The following is a 13,242-nucleotide window of genomic DNA, read 5'->3' on the forward strand; positions in this document are numbered from 1 at the left end:
GGAACCGATAAATATTCGAGATCGAACCATCATGACCTGACTGTGAATGAAGGATTGGGGATTATTGCATGCTAGGGACAAGAGATTTATCTGCCAGATAAAATCGGGTAATTCCACTCAATGAGGATAAGAATCCTGCATCATGTCCAAGGTTGTATTCATGAAGTGACTATACGTTCCTGATCGCTAGTATTAGTGGACATACCAAAGCATCAGAAAGATTGCCTTCTTGAGACACAAAACAGGAAATCAGTAGGCCAGCCTGCTACTTCAATTGGACTTTTAAAAATATTTATTTTTACATTCCAAAGCTCAGACGTCAACATTTCTATTCCTTATTGGACATGATACTGTCGTGTCGTTGCTGTCAAGTACCTAGAATTGACTCCAAAAAGGCCAAAAAGGAGGGGCCGTGGAGAGATCCAATAGCGGGGTTTGGGGGGTTTGAGCCGCGAAGAACGGAAAAGAGCCGCTAGCGGGCCAGACACGTGGGGCGATTGGACCCTAGAAACAAGGGAGGCGAGTCAAAGACGATGATATTCTTTGCCTGTTGCACTGTAGAGCCCAGCTCAGTGAATACAATAAGTCAATTCTTTATTTAAAAACACTCAAGATACTGCCTGTATCTTGAATCAATAAAACAAATATCAGTCCCCTGTTTACGCCACTGGACATTCAGTCAAATCGGGAACCAACTCCCTGAGTCCCTCCCACGTCTCCACTTCTTCCTCCGACCCTGGACCACTGATGCCAAGACAAGGGGTCCCGCCTTTAACTCAACAAAATTCCCAACAGAACGGAAGGGGGAAAAAATTCCATCTTCCTTTCTTCCAATTGACATGGATCGATAAGGACCTTTTACGATGAATGGAACGTGCGCTGTATACGGAACATCCGATTCTTTTCTTTCTTTTTGTTCCCCACTGAAGAAAATACAAGTCGGAGAAATATCCCCGAGTTTCATATCGTCAGTTGAAAGCACCATCCCTGAGTTGGTTGACAACCATTGAGTTTCGGTTAAAACAGTGTCAATTATCGACGGATATTTGTTCGGTAATGCAGTTGTGACAGATACTCTGCTTTGCTGTGCCGCAGTCATTGATTCCCCAGGTTTGGCTGCAGCTCAAACTTGGCCTGCCACAAGTGACGATGCAATATCGATACGTACTCTGTACTGTACTGTGCTGCGGATGACCGTTCCGTAAACATAAGGTTATCTTAGCACGAGCTGACCATTCATACACACCTCGGTTCATGACCAAACATCTACAGAGTACATGCACTTTCACATGTCGATAAAGACAGTCCATGATGCGTTGCTTCACAGCCATCAAGTGACAAAACCGTCAGCTGTCTGTTCAATTATCTCGATGCTCTAGAGAGGCGATTATCATCAACAACCTCTTGTCGATACCATCAAACTCTCCATTCCCCACAACGGTGCCGGGGTGGAAACAATTAACCAGATTTATCTTCCTTGTCCGTTGTCTGAGCTTTTTTCTCCCGCCTTTTAATAGCCAATCGTTTTGTGTTCAATTCACATCGCATCGTCAACAAAAAAAAAGCCAGCCACGATCTAGAAGGGAGCCAAGGGAGCCCTGTCTTGTCAGGTCTGGGCCGCTAAGAGGTGGTGCTTGTGGTCGACGTCGACGTTCACTCCCGGTTCCCCCCGTTTGTACCTCCCAAGGGTTTATACATGACTGATTCACATGTCGATGATCTCCAGCCCTAAGCAAGCTTGGAGTCCACTCGGGACCCGCAAGAGCTTCCAACTGGAACCCCCGATTTGAACTTTTGGGAGGAGGGGCGACCTTTTCGAGTTTGTATGTATGTTTTGGTACTTTGGGACAGTGAGGCTCGTCTCGGTTGAACGCTCTAATTCGACGCCATCAATTGTTATCAAGAGGCGATGCTGCATTTGTGTTTCACACATCAGCTTTGTGTATCGTATCGTCTGTACAGTGCATCACAGTCGAGCATGATAAGCCACTCTTGTTGCTGTCGGCCAGGTCCCGTTAGTGGAAGTAGATCCATTCTTCAGGCGGTGTGAAGATCTGAACCACTGTAAAGAGGCTGAGGTATTGGTATTCGTCACAGTGACTGTCCGTTGATGGCAAAGGCTTGAAACTTGGGGAGGCGTCAGTCGTTTAAAGGTTATACTGCGCGCTCTTTTGTTCCAGAGTCGGCCAGACCTGGGGGACGGTCTGAGCTTTGACAACCCTCTATAGCAGCACGGATATACAGATTGAGATCAACGACATGTCAATGGAAAACAAAAAATCTTGTAGACACCATCAGGAAAGCCATCTTATCTGATGACCGTAGCTGAGAAGCTTAATTGGAGTATGGATGGATACCTGTGAAAATGTCCCATGCAAGTGCAGACTTGGCGGTTCAGCCAGCCACCATCTGCGAGAGTCCCCAAAAGCCAACTCAACTTGCAGCAAGATTCGAGACACAGACTACTGGGTAGCAGAAAAGTTGACATCCTAAGTCTTAGGTTACAAAAATAAATAGGCTAAAAGCCATAGTTTCAGTAACACAAAGTGACCTACTAATTTCGTCTCTCATGTTCTCAGCGGCCAATTTTTCTGATACCCTGAGGATAGAACGGCCAGCTGTCGTAAAACCAAGACAAGCACCCACTAATGAGACGGCTGTCCCGTCGGGACGCTTCTGGTTCTGGTTCTGCTTCGGTACATGGGAGCCATGGATTGCCACTTCCAGGGGTGGGTTCGCCCAGGACCCATTTTCTAGCGCATTTTCCTGGGGTACGGATTTTTTTGTTAGTGATTTAGATTGGGGCGTCTATTTTCTTACTTTGCATTGAAGCAATTGTATTACAGACAGAGATTGTTAAGACTTGAAGAGATTTGTATAGAATGACTACGTGAAAGAGTAATAGTTGATGGTAGAAACCTAGTAGTAAGTAAATTCGCTTATCGCTTGCTGCATAAACCTACCTGCTACTGTACCTGTCTCATCTGAGGATTGTCGATCTTTTTGCCAGAGACAGGAGTAGATGTACAGGACAATGACAGAGTATCAGTCTCTTCATTATCGTTCCACCTTTGGCTATTCGCCCGCATTCGCCGCCGCCGCCTCTGCTTTGTGTTGCCGCTACGCTGAGAGGTTAGGTTACTCGTCCACTGTCCCGCCTGCGGCAGGTACTTACACCTGCCCTTTTTTCAGGCTCCACGTACCCCCCAACAAAACGTTTTTGCCGACAAGCATCCACGTAGGACAGCTACTTTAAAACTTTGGCCCCCGTTGGCCATCTCGTAACTCGTCTTCCTTCCACCTCCCTTCTTCTCTCCTCTTGAACAGTTTGCATTCGGCATCTCGACTTTCTCTTCTGTCGGCCGTATACCTTCTTTCAAAATGGCGTCAACTTCGGCTCTGCCCAAGCAGAACCCTGCTCTTAGACGCACCGTCACCTCAACCACGGCGACGGATACTGAGTCTGCTGCCGTTTCTCCTTCAGACTCTCCCCGCCATTCGGCCTCTTCCACCTCGCTCTCGTCTCTTTCCGAGATTGATATCGCCAAGCCCAAGGCCGAATATGGTGTTATGCTTGACACCTATGGCAACAAGTTCGAGGTTCCCGACTTCACCATCAAGGAGATCTACAATGCCATCCCCAAGCACTGCTTCCAGCGCTCCGCTCTCAAGGGATACGGATACATCCTCCGCGACATTGTCCTTCTTGCTACCACCTTTAGCATCTGGTACAACTATGTGACCCCCGAGTACATCCCTAGCACTCCCGCCCGCGCTGGTCTCTGGGCTGTCTACACTGTTCTCCAGGGTCTTTTCGGTACCGGTCTCTGGGTCATCGCTCACGAGTGTGGCCACGGTGCTTTCTCCGACTCTCGCCTTATCAACGACATCACCGGCTGGGTCCTCCACTCTTCTCTCCTCGTCCCCTACTTCAGCTGGCAAATCTCCCACCGAAAGCACCACAAGGCTACCGGAAACATGGAGCGTGACATGGTCTTTGTTCCCCGAACTCGCGAGCAGCAGGCTACTCGTCTCGGCAAGATGACCCACGAGCTTGCTCACCTCACTGAGGAGACCCCCGTCTTCACTCTGATCATGCTTGTTCTCCAGCAGCTCGTCGGCTGGCCCAACTACCTCATGACCAACGTTACTGGCCACAACTACCACGAGCGTCAGAAGGAGGGCCGTGGCAAGGGCAAGCACAACGGTCTCGGCGGCGGTGTCAACCACTTTGATCCCCGCAGCCCTCTTTACGAGCACAGCGATGCTAAGCTCATTGTCTTGAGTGATATTGGTATCGGTCTGATGGGTACCGCTCTGTACTTCCTCGTCCAGAAGTTTGGCTTTTACAACATGGCCATCTGGTACTTTGTCCCTTACCTTTGGGTCAACCACTGGCTCGGTAAGCTTCTATCCTTCCATTTTTGACGATCAATACTGACCTTTATAGTCGCCATTACTTTCCTCCAGCACACCGACCCTACCCTTCCCCACTACACCAACGACGAGTGGAACTTTGTCCGCGGTGCTGCTGCTACCATCGATCGTGAGATGGGTTTCATTGGCCGACACCTCCTCCACGGTATCATCGAGACTCACGTCCTCCACCACTACGTCAGCAGCATCCCCTTCTACAACGCCGACGAGGCTACCGAGGCTATCAAGCCTGTCATGGGCAAGCACTACCGTGCCGACGTCCAGGATGGTCCCCGTGGTTTCATTCGTGCCATGTACCGCAGTGCCCGTATGTGCCAGTGGGTTGAGCCCAGCGCTGAGGCCGAGGGTGCTGGCAAGGGTGTTCTGTTCTTCCGCAACCGCAACAAGGTTGGCACTGCTCCTGCCGTCCTCAAGGCTTAGATAGGGTCATATTATTGAATCTGTCATGGAATATCTGAATGTTTGAGCGTTGATTGTTCCAAGTTGGTTTCTGGTTTACGGGGAGGTCTCGTCGTGGATGTGGCGGGGCATAGGTGGTGGATGAAAAATAATTTTGACATTAGCATTGAAGATTGAGCAATAGAGCAAAGATAGACGAGGCAACACTCGATAAAAAGATCAAACCATTATTTCTTGGACATTTTTTACTTTCATTGCAATGTGATATGACTTGCTTTGTTCTTGAAGGGTTATGTTTGGTTGAAGTAGTCAGTCTCGCTACGGGTTGCTCGGATCTCGCAAGTGCTCCAACGATCAGATTGCGGGGAAGAACAACACGTGCTCAATGACCAAGACCAACTTCCATGGTATCGGCACTTGACAATGATTTCGTATTGCAATTTCGTATTGATGTTTAGATCGTTGGATTTGGAGTTTTATGGGTCTGCATGAGAAACTCTCCGGGTGGCGCTCTTAATTTTTGAAGGTATCCAGATGCCTGCAGATCGCCTCGTGGTGCAGGACGTAGAGCCCAAGACCACCGATACGGTTCTGATGACTTTAAGAATTAAGTAAGATTTTTCAGACGGTGTGATCACATATAAAAGTTGGACGTATACATTAAATTGCAATCAAAATTCAAGTATTGTCAACTTACTCATAGTGTTTTATGCAAGGTTGGCTTGTGTGAAAAACTCAATATATCAGGGTATGCCCAGCTTGTCAGATGCGTGAAAAATCTTCTAAAGGTTATATCATATAAAGTTCTTCCGTAAAACTCTCTATGGATTCTTCATCATTTTAAGCAAGAATTTATTGTCGTGATGTGATGATTGCATACAATGTAAAATCGAGTACCTGTGATCCTCGATATCACTAACCTATTTATTCTTCTGGGTCACTGAACCTAAGCCCAAGCCTTAAAGAATACTCAAAATTCTTAACATCTTATGAGGAAGTAAGTTGTTAAAAGAAACATTCACTTTAATATGATAGGTCTTCTAACCCCATAGAACACATACGTGGCACAGCAATGACTGAACTCTATGATGAGAGTTACCTATAGAAGGAGCTTCTGCTGAGCTGTACGCACAGCAACCTTTTCTTCCTCCTGCCTAACTAAACTGTATTCTGCTATCCCATAAAAACAAGGTATCTGTGCCACGGAGCCTGTCCTTTTTCTTTGTCTTTACACCTCAAAACCCCAGCAAATCACAAACGCCTGCTCCAAGCCAACATCACTTCATTAGTGGTTATCCGAATTTTGTACCCTTTCACAGTACATTTTACCATTTCTGCAATGCCGTTACCTTCGAAATCCAGTGGCAGGAGCGATGAACACGCCCATTCTTTGCCGTTGAGAACCAGAAGCCCGGAGGCGCAGAGTGATCTGGAATCGCAGCATCAGTCGTCGCCATCAGACAAGTCCACTACAACAGATGACACTGATGAGAACAACGAACATTCCAAAGTCACAGAAAATACTTTGAAGAGGCCTGAGAGTATCGAAAACATCCAATCAATAAAGAAAATCAACATGGAAACTGATACCAAACCTCCAGAAAATACCAAACCCTCAGACAATACCAAGACTTCAGAGAATGCCAAGGCATCTGAAGATACCAACATGTCTGAAAATACAGAACGTCCAAAGCACGAGAACCCGGGCTTCAATGACGACGAAATGGCTTTGTTGCTCTTGGAGAGTCACGTGGAAGCTTGTGAACGCGTACGAAATAGATTTGTCAAATACTACGGGAGGGATTCATAGGATGATTTCACCATGTTCACTTCCAGCATGTACCAAGTCTTATGAGGCGGGAGAGAGAATACGAGAAGCCTGCAGTGTGTTGTTACTGGAGTACAAGAACTCTCAGCAATGATGTTATTTTCCTTGTGGAACCATTCTAAATTTTATCGGTATGCATCCAGCAAGGAGTTGTCATTATGGGCAAAAAGTTGTGGAGGAAGTCAGTGGTAGCGTGGGTGCTAAACAGACCATGAATATAAGAGCTATTTGCACTCACTTCAGCATCAAACATCCGGTGTGGTGTATCGGTTAGCATACCGCGTTTTCATCTTGAGAAATCCGCGGCGAGCGGGGTTCGATTCCCCGCACCGGAGATTCTCTTTTGTCTTTTTTACTACTGTCATGAGATCATGAATGACCCCTTAGTGCCATTTGATATATATATATATATATATTTTTAACAAGATCTCCGTTGCTTGGCAAGTCATTATGAAAGAATATTTGTGTAGAATTCATAACCAAGCGACTTTATTATCGATAATATCGTTCTTGAACTGAGCAGTTTAAGTTGATCGTGGAGTGTGATATCAGTGGCAAAACCAAGAACATGGAATAGCTGTGTTGGGATTTCCTGGTCACTGGACGACATGGAAATCTTTCCAATAATTTATGTAGAGTGTTCGGGTGATCGGCTCGATGTGCATCGCCAATACTGTAGCTGGACTAGTAACATTGCTGGAAAGCCTAACAGAGTATATGTCATTATTTCGTGCTGAATTCAATTCCTGCAATGTTTCCCTTGTGACTGAGGAACGGCCAACTATCTACGGTATTGGAACAGTCTACTATGGGATGGGTCACATCGATTCTTAGGGTTCAATGCCTCAATGGCTTGAAGCAGATGTGCATCTCAGCCAAGAGGCTGAAATCTCAATCATTGTGGTTGAATGTATAAGGACTGTGAAAGCACGCGTTGTGATTGTTGGCTCATTGAATAAGAATATTGTAGCTAGATGATGCAACAACCCAGTGTATAGCTATATGTTTTAGACGCATATAAAACTATAGTTCATTGGAAGATGCGTTGGAGGAACGGCTCTGATAGCCCGGCGTCGTGTTAGGCGAATCTCAAAATGTTGCGGTTAACCGTGAACCCGGAAATAGTGTTGAGTTTAAAATGTCCATGTCTTGGCCTGATTGACAGTTGATCAGCGTTGAGTCAACGAGCCAATTAAAGGTACGTCACTGAATTCCAGTCACCGCAAGCCAGTTCCGCTGACAGCTAACAGCTAACGGAATCTCTAGTTTCCGAGGCAGTGGTGCATCACACAATCCATATCTGCTGTATATAGTATTGGTAAGTCTAATATTCGCAAACGTCTTAAAGTGAGATCAAATAGGTACTAGGTGGGTGATAGACTTTGCCGCTATCAATGGCTAGCTTCCATGCGCCATCCAACAACATGAGAGATGATGTGCAACTAAGAACTCCCTATATTTTGGGAGGACCATTGGCGTAACAGGATTAAGCGAAGAGTATCACCTGTCACTGATGATCCATTGGTGCAAGGTACGAGGTGACATTGGGAGTGATGTGTATCTTGATGAGGCTCTTGGTCTATGCTCAAGACGGCAATGGCGTTTTGTGTAAATATGACTAGTCAAATTAATGGTCTGATTTTATCCTCCTGACAGGTAACTTTCTGTGCCTGTCCATCATGACAGGGGAATCATGTGCTCGTGGGGTAAGGCGTAAAGTTTGATCATCCACGTTGACCCAGCCTTGCCCCTTTCTGAGAGGCATGGATCGGCTATCTTTATTCCCTTCACGGCTACTTTGTAGATACTGTTGAGAAACCCAGGCTACATGTCGAATTCATGACCAGGTTGTCGTATGTGACAGTGCAATGTGTGTGATGCTTTCTGAGGAGAGAAATATAGACCCCTGTTTTGAGGCTGCGCCAAGCCGAAGCCACCGGGAACAAGATCCGGAAAAGGTGTCAGGGGACAATGACATGAGATATACACCTCAGGCCAGGAACATATTTACTGCCTTTGTCCATTCTTCCCTTTTCGCTAATAGCAGCGCTAAAAAACGCCGTTGGACAAAATGTGTTGCTCAAGACCAATCAACAGGAATTCGTTCATACTGCCCAAAAGCCGTTGATGTCGTTCCAAACTTAGCAAAGTGAAGAGTCCCATCGCGCTATCTTGTCAAGATGGTCATTTTACGCACGGATGCAAGATAAAGCGGGAATCTAGAGATTGACTCACGAGCTGGAGATTACAAGATGAAGCTAATCACATGTAACTAATCTACATGACAGTCATGCATGGCAAGTGCTGTAGCGAATATCATCTCTTGTTAAACGCATAGCCGCAAATGATGTGCAAATGAGCTGAACCTCCTCCCAGGCAACTTCAAGCATCTTGACTTTGAACAAGCAAGCAACAAACAATGAGCAACTGCACCCTGGTAATAAATACCATTGAAATCTGCAAGCCTCTCACATACCAAACCGGGCCGCAATCATAACCCCACAGCCGTATCGTTTCGAGCACTAGCTTGACCGTTTTCCTACTGAAAACAGCAACATCCCCAAAATAATTGACAGCAAACGTTGGGAATCGAGGCACAGACTAGCCCCATTTTGAGCCATCCCCGGTTTACTGACATTCCTTAGTCACGGCGATCGACGCAAATTATTTGTTTCTTAAGGATCTTCAGGTCTCTCCCTAGACCACCATGCTGTGAAAGCGAGGCTTAAGGCTTTGTCCGGGCCGATAAACGGGACTAGACTTGATTTCGACTGACAGCAGGGGCCAAAGATATGTTGAGCTATGTCAACATGGTAGAGGAGGAGCACAAGGTTTACCCGAAATCCAATATGACTAAGGATCTGCAACCCAAACGGGCCATCGGTTGAGGCTATACCCGACGTTCACTGACCTACATCATTAACTTAACGAGCTGGTTGCTTGATCGTATCCAGAATGGTAATTTGAACATTCCTATGTTAATGGTGGTCTCTGATGAGATCAGTTGTGATATATCACAAACTGTTGGTAAAGTTTGGACGATTAAACTTTGATTCATGGTGCAGTACTACACAAGTTTTCCTCGAACTTATAGAGGTTTCATGACGACATTCTAGTCTCTGTGATAGGGATGTCGTAGTGCTAAGCCAATGGAACTGAATATCTGGAGCTCCTCACTATCAGGATATAATTCAAATATATAGCTTGCGGATCATCTCATCGATACCCCGGATCATCAGGCCGATCACTACCAATTCCAACAACCAATTCAAACATGGCTCATAGAATGAGCTGGCGAGCCATAGTGGCCGCAATCTTTGTCATCAGTCCAACACCAACCCGTTCTGCCCCATGTGAAGCCCAGCGTACCGGTATGCTATATGCTGGAGGCTGTCCCCTACCTGGTGTGTGTAGTTGGGGAACTTGCAACACTGTCACTATCGAACTAGACCCTCAAAATTGTGGAAAGCGTGGTAACTCATGCAAGCCTGGTCATCTTTGTGTCGCTGGTGGATGTTACTCCCTCGATACTGGGTCAGCCTCACAGAGCTGTACTGCTGCCTGTCAGCCTGGTCAGTGGTGTGACGGTGGCAGCTGCGCTCCTATCGAGGTGATGACCAACCCTCGTCGGTGTGGCAGCAATAGTACAGCATGTGGTCCAGGATCTCTGTGCGTCAATGAAAGATGTCAGAAGATCGACATCGGCTCAGACCCAACGTCTTGCGGGGCTTCCAACCAAACATGCAGCTCAGGAAGCTGGTGTCTCGATGGAATCTGTGTCCCCTTTACCCTCGGGACCAAAGTCCAGTCCTGTAAAAAGACTAGCGAATGTCCGTTCGGCGCCTCATGTCGTGGCGGGTTCTGTCGCCAGATCTCCATCTCCGCCGACACCTACAACTGCGGTGAGGGCTCTTCAAAGAACTGCACCGCCGGTCAACTTTGCGTTTCCGGGAAATGTCGATCTTTGAACATCACCGCGGAGGCGGAAACAAAGAGTTGCGGTTCCTCTCAAAAGGGGTGCGACCCTGGTTCCTATTGCTCGGAAGACAAATGTTTACCGATATCCATCTCGATCGACCTCTCAAAATGCGGTGATAGCTCATCACCGTGCAAGGGCGGCCAGGTGTGCATCTCTGGCCAATGCATCAGCAATTTGGTTGATCAAACGAACACTCAAAGAGTCGCTTGTGGTTCTGGGACGGGAGGTCCTGGAGCGCGCACTCCTGGAGGAGCCCAGAATGGAAACGACAGCTCTACAGGAGGAACTAGTGGCAACTCGAGCGATGAAGATGGTGGATCTTCCCAAGCCTCAGCAGACCAGGAGACCTCTTCCAGTGGAGGTGATGACTCTGCGAACCAGGACGGACGGTCTCCGGCCCAAGATGCCGGCGGAAGCTCTTCAGGAGACTCATCAGCTGGCAATGACGCGACTTCGGGACAAACCCAGGGAGGCACCGGGGGAAGCTCCGACGGCGCTGCAGGTGCTGATGCTCCAAGTTCTGGCTCTAGCTCTGGTAGCAATGGACAGAATGGTGCAAACAACGGCCAGGGTGCCTCTATACCTTCCTGCAATCCAGCATGTACCGGCAATTCTGTATGCATCAACGGACAGTGCTCTACAGTTCAGAGCCCAAGTTCTTGCGGTGCTGCAACCAGTCGTCTTCTTCGCTTGTTGAAGCGTCAAGCGACAGCCTGTCAGCCAGGCTTTTCCTGCATCAACAACGAGTGTGTCTCTACGACTGGAGCAGTAAATTGCGGTACATCAGGGGCCAATTGTCCACTCAACTACACTTGTATACAGAACTCCTGTGTAGCACTAGGTGATCCATCTTCCTGTGGTGGTGATGTCTGCGGCAGTGATGAGGTTTGCTTGGGCAATGTATGCACACAAAACGATGCTTTGGCTAGCTGCAAAAACGTGTCTTGCGCCACCGGAGAAACTTGCCAGAATGGAGCGTGTGTCGCTATCGGTAATAGCGGTTCTGAAGGCTCTTCCAATTCCCAGGGAAGCGGTTCGGACAGTGAAAATACCGGCAGCAATGGTGGTAGTTCTTCATCTGGTGATGGAGCCAACGACAACGCAGATGCGGGCCAAGGAGGTAGCGGCGCTGAAGATCCGGAGCCACAAACTGGTAGTGCGCAAGGACAAGGCTCAGGAGGAGACACTGGAAGCTCCGGAGCTGGCTCATCATCAGGAACAGGCTCTGGATCAGGTGGTGACAATGGATCTGGTGGCGGATCAAACTCTGCCAATGGTTCAGCCTCAGGAAATGGCTCAGGCGACGACTCTGCTACTGATGGTGGTACCAGTGGCAACACCGGTGACGGGTCGAACAGCGGCGACGGATCTGGAGCAAATTCAGGCTCTGGCTCAGGCTCTGATTCGGGAGATGGTTCGACAGGATCGTCTTCGGGCAATGGGTCTGGTTCTGGCAGTAGCGGCGACGACAATGCTGGTACCGACCCAGATGCAGGATCCGGCTCAGGCAGCGGGACAGATGGAAATGGCGACAACTCTGGGACAGACCCGAGTACCGGTTCACCCGCTGGCAATGGCTCCGGTTCTGGTTCTAGTTCTGGTCCTGGTTCTAGTTCTAGTTCTGGTTCTGGTTCTGGAGGCGACAGCACTGAAGATGGTGGCGCTGGAGGTAATGCCTCACAGACTGCATCATCGCCTGACCTGACGGGAGAGCCCGAAGGGAATGGTTCAGGCGGTGATGGCAACACTGAGGCAAGCGATCTGGGAACTTCTAGCACATCAGCGGATTCTGGACCTGAAGAGTCAGATGGCGCATCCCCATCCGGGGGTGATGGTTCGGGGACAACAGATCCCACAGACGGTACTGCACAAAGTTCTATCCTATCCGAAGGTGCACCTATCATCAACCCCGGCCCAACTTCAACAACTTCAATAACTTCATCGACTTCAACGACTTCATCTACCTCATCGACCTCATCTACAGAAACAACTACTACTAGTACCGGAATTACTGGAAGCCTTCAGGGAAATCCATCAAGTAGACCAGATTCCGGAGAAAGTGACTCGTCGACTACAAACATCGATGGCGACGGTAGCAGTTTGGAATCCTCATCCACGGTCACTGGCGGCGGAGATGACTCGTCAACTCAGACATCTGGAACAGATGGATCCGTACCTACTTCTACAGTGGATGGCACAGATCCTGAAGACCAAACAACCACAAGCAGCAATCTGCCCTCCGAGACTGGCCCCATCCCTTGTACGATGGACGAGGACTGCATCGGACTTTCTACCGGGCTGTGCGCCCTCTCCGATACAGCTTGCATTTGCCTAAATTCTGTATGCCAGCCAGATCCCGACATTAGTAGTTCCTCCAGCAGCACAGATCAGGGAGCTGAAACGACTGGATCCTCTGATGCTGAGCTAACTGGCACTGGGTCAAGCAGCACTGAGCCAACTGGTGCTCAAACAGCTGGCGCTGAGACGACTGATGCTGAGACGACTGATGCTGAGACGACTGATGCTGAGACGACTGATGCTGAGCCAACTGGAGCTGATCCAACTGACGCAGAGTCAACTACTGGACAGTCATCAACAG

At 48.2% G+C, this 13,242-nt stretch overlaps 4 protein-coding genes and 1 non-coding gene across 5 annotated transcripts; 4 read left to right on the forward strand and 1 right to left on the reverse strand.

Annotated features, from left to right (window-relative positions):
- Nucleotides 1-679: 679 nt before the first annotated feature.
- Nucleotides 680-1,099, reverse strand: FGSG_12812 (uncharacterized protein; the record flags this gene model as incomplete). Its single annotated transcript, XM_011326072.1, has 1 exon — nt 680-1,099. The coding sequence occupies one exon, from the start codon at nt 1,097-1,099 to the stop codon at nt 680-682; it is 420 nt and encodes a 139-aa protein (XP_011324374.1).
- A 2,214-nt stretch (nt 1,100-3,313) lies between these two features.
- FGSG_05784 (uncharacterized protein) lies at nt 3,314-5,077 on the forward strand. The gene is made up of 2 exons (XM_011326073.1): nt 3,314-4,402; nt 4,451-5,077. The coding sequence occupies exons 1-2, from the start codon at nt 3,382-3,384 to the stop codon at nt 4,855-4,857; spliced, it is 1,428 nt and encodes a 475-aa protein (XP_011324375.1). The 5' UTR covers nt 3,314-3,381; the 3' UTR covers nt 4,858-5,077.
- A 1,098-nt stretch (nt 5,078-6,175) lies between these two features.
- On the forward strand, nt 6,176-6,691 carry FGSG_05785 (uncharacterized protein; the record flags this gene model as incomplete). Its single annotated transcript, XM_011326074.1, has 2 exons — nt 6,176-6,604; nt 6,647-6,691. 2 exons carry the CDS (start codon nt 6,176-6,178, stop codon nt 6,689-6,691), a joined length of 474 nt encoding a protein of 157 aa, XP_011324376.1.
- A 225-nt stretch (nt 6,692-6,916) lies between these two features.
- On the forward strand, nt 6,917-6,999 carry FGSG_20645. The gene has a single exon. It is a non-coding gene; the product is annotated as a tRNA-Glu (tRNA).
- Nucleotides 7,000-11,727: 4,728 nt separating this feature from the next.
- On the forward strand, nt 11,728-12,348 carry FGSG_05786 (uncharacterized protein; the record flags this gene model as incomplete). The annotated part of the gene is made up of 1 exon (XM_011326075.1): nt 11,728-12,348. The coding sequence occupies one exon, from the start codon at nt 11,728-11,730 to the stop codon at nt 12,346-12,348; it is 621 nt and encodes a 206-aa protein (XP_011324377.1).
- Nucleotides 12,349-13,242: the final 894 nt, after the last annotated feature.

This window comes from Fusarium graminearum, chromosome 3 (assembly GCF_000240135.3).
Source record: "Fusarium graminearum PH-1 chromosome 3, whole genome shotgun sequence".
Classification (NCBI taxonomy): domain Eukaryota; kingdom Fungi; phylum Ascomycota; class Sordariomycetes; order Hypocreales; family Nectriaceae; genus Fusarium; species Fusarium graminearum.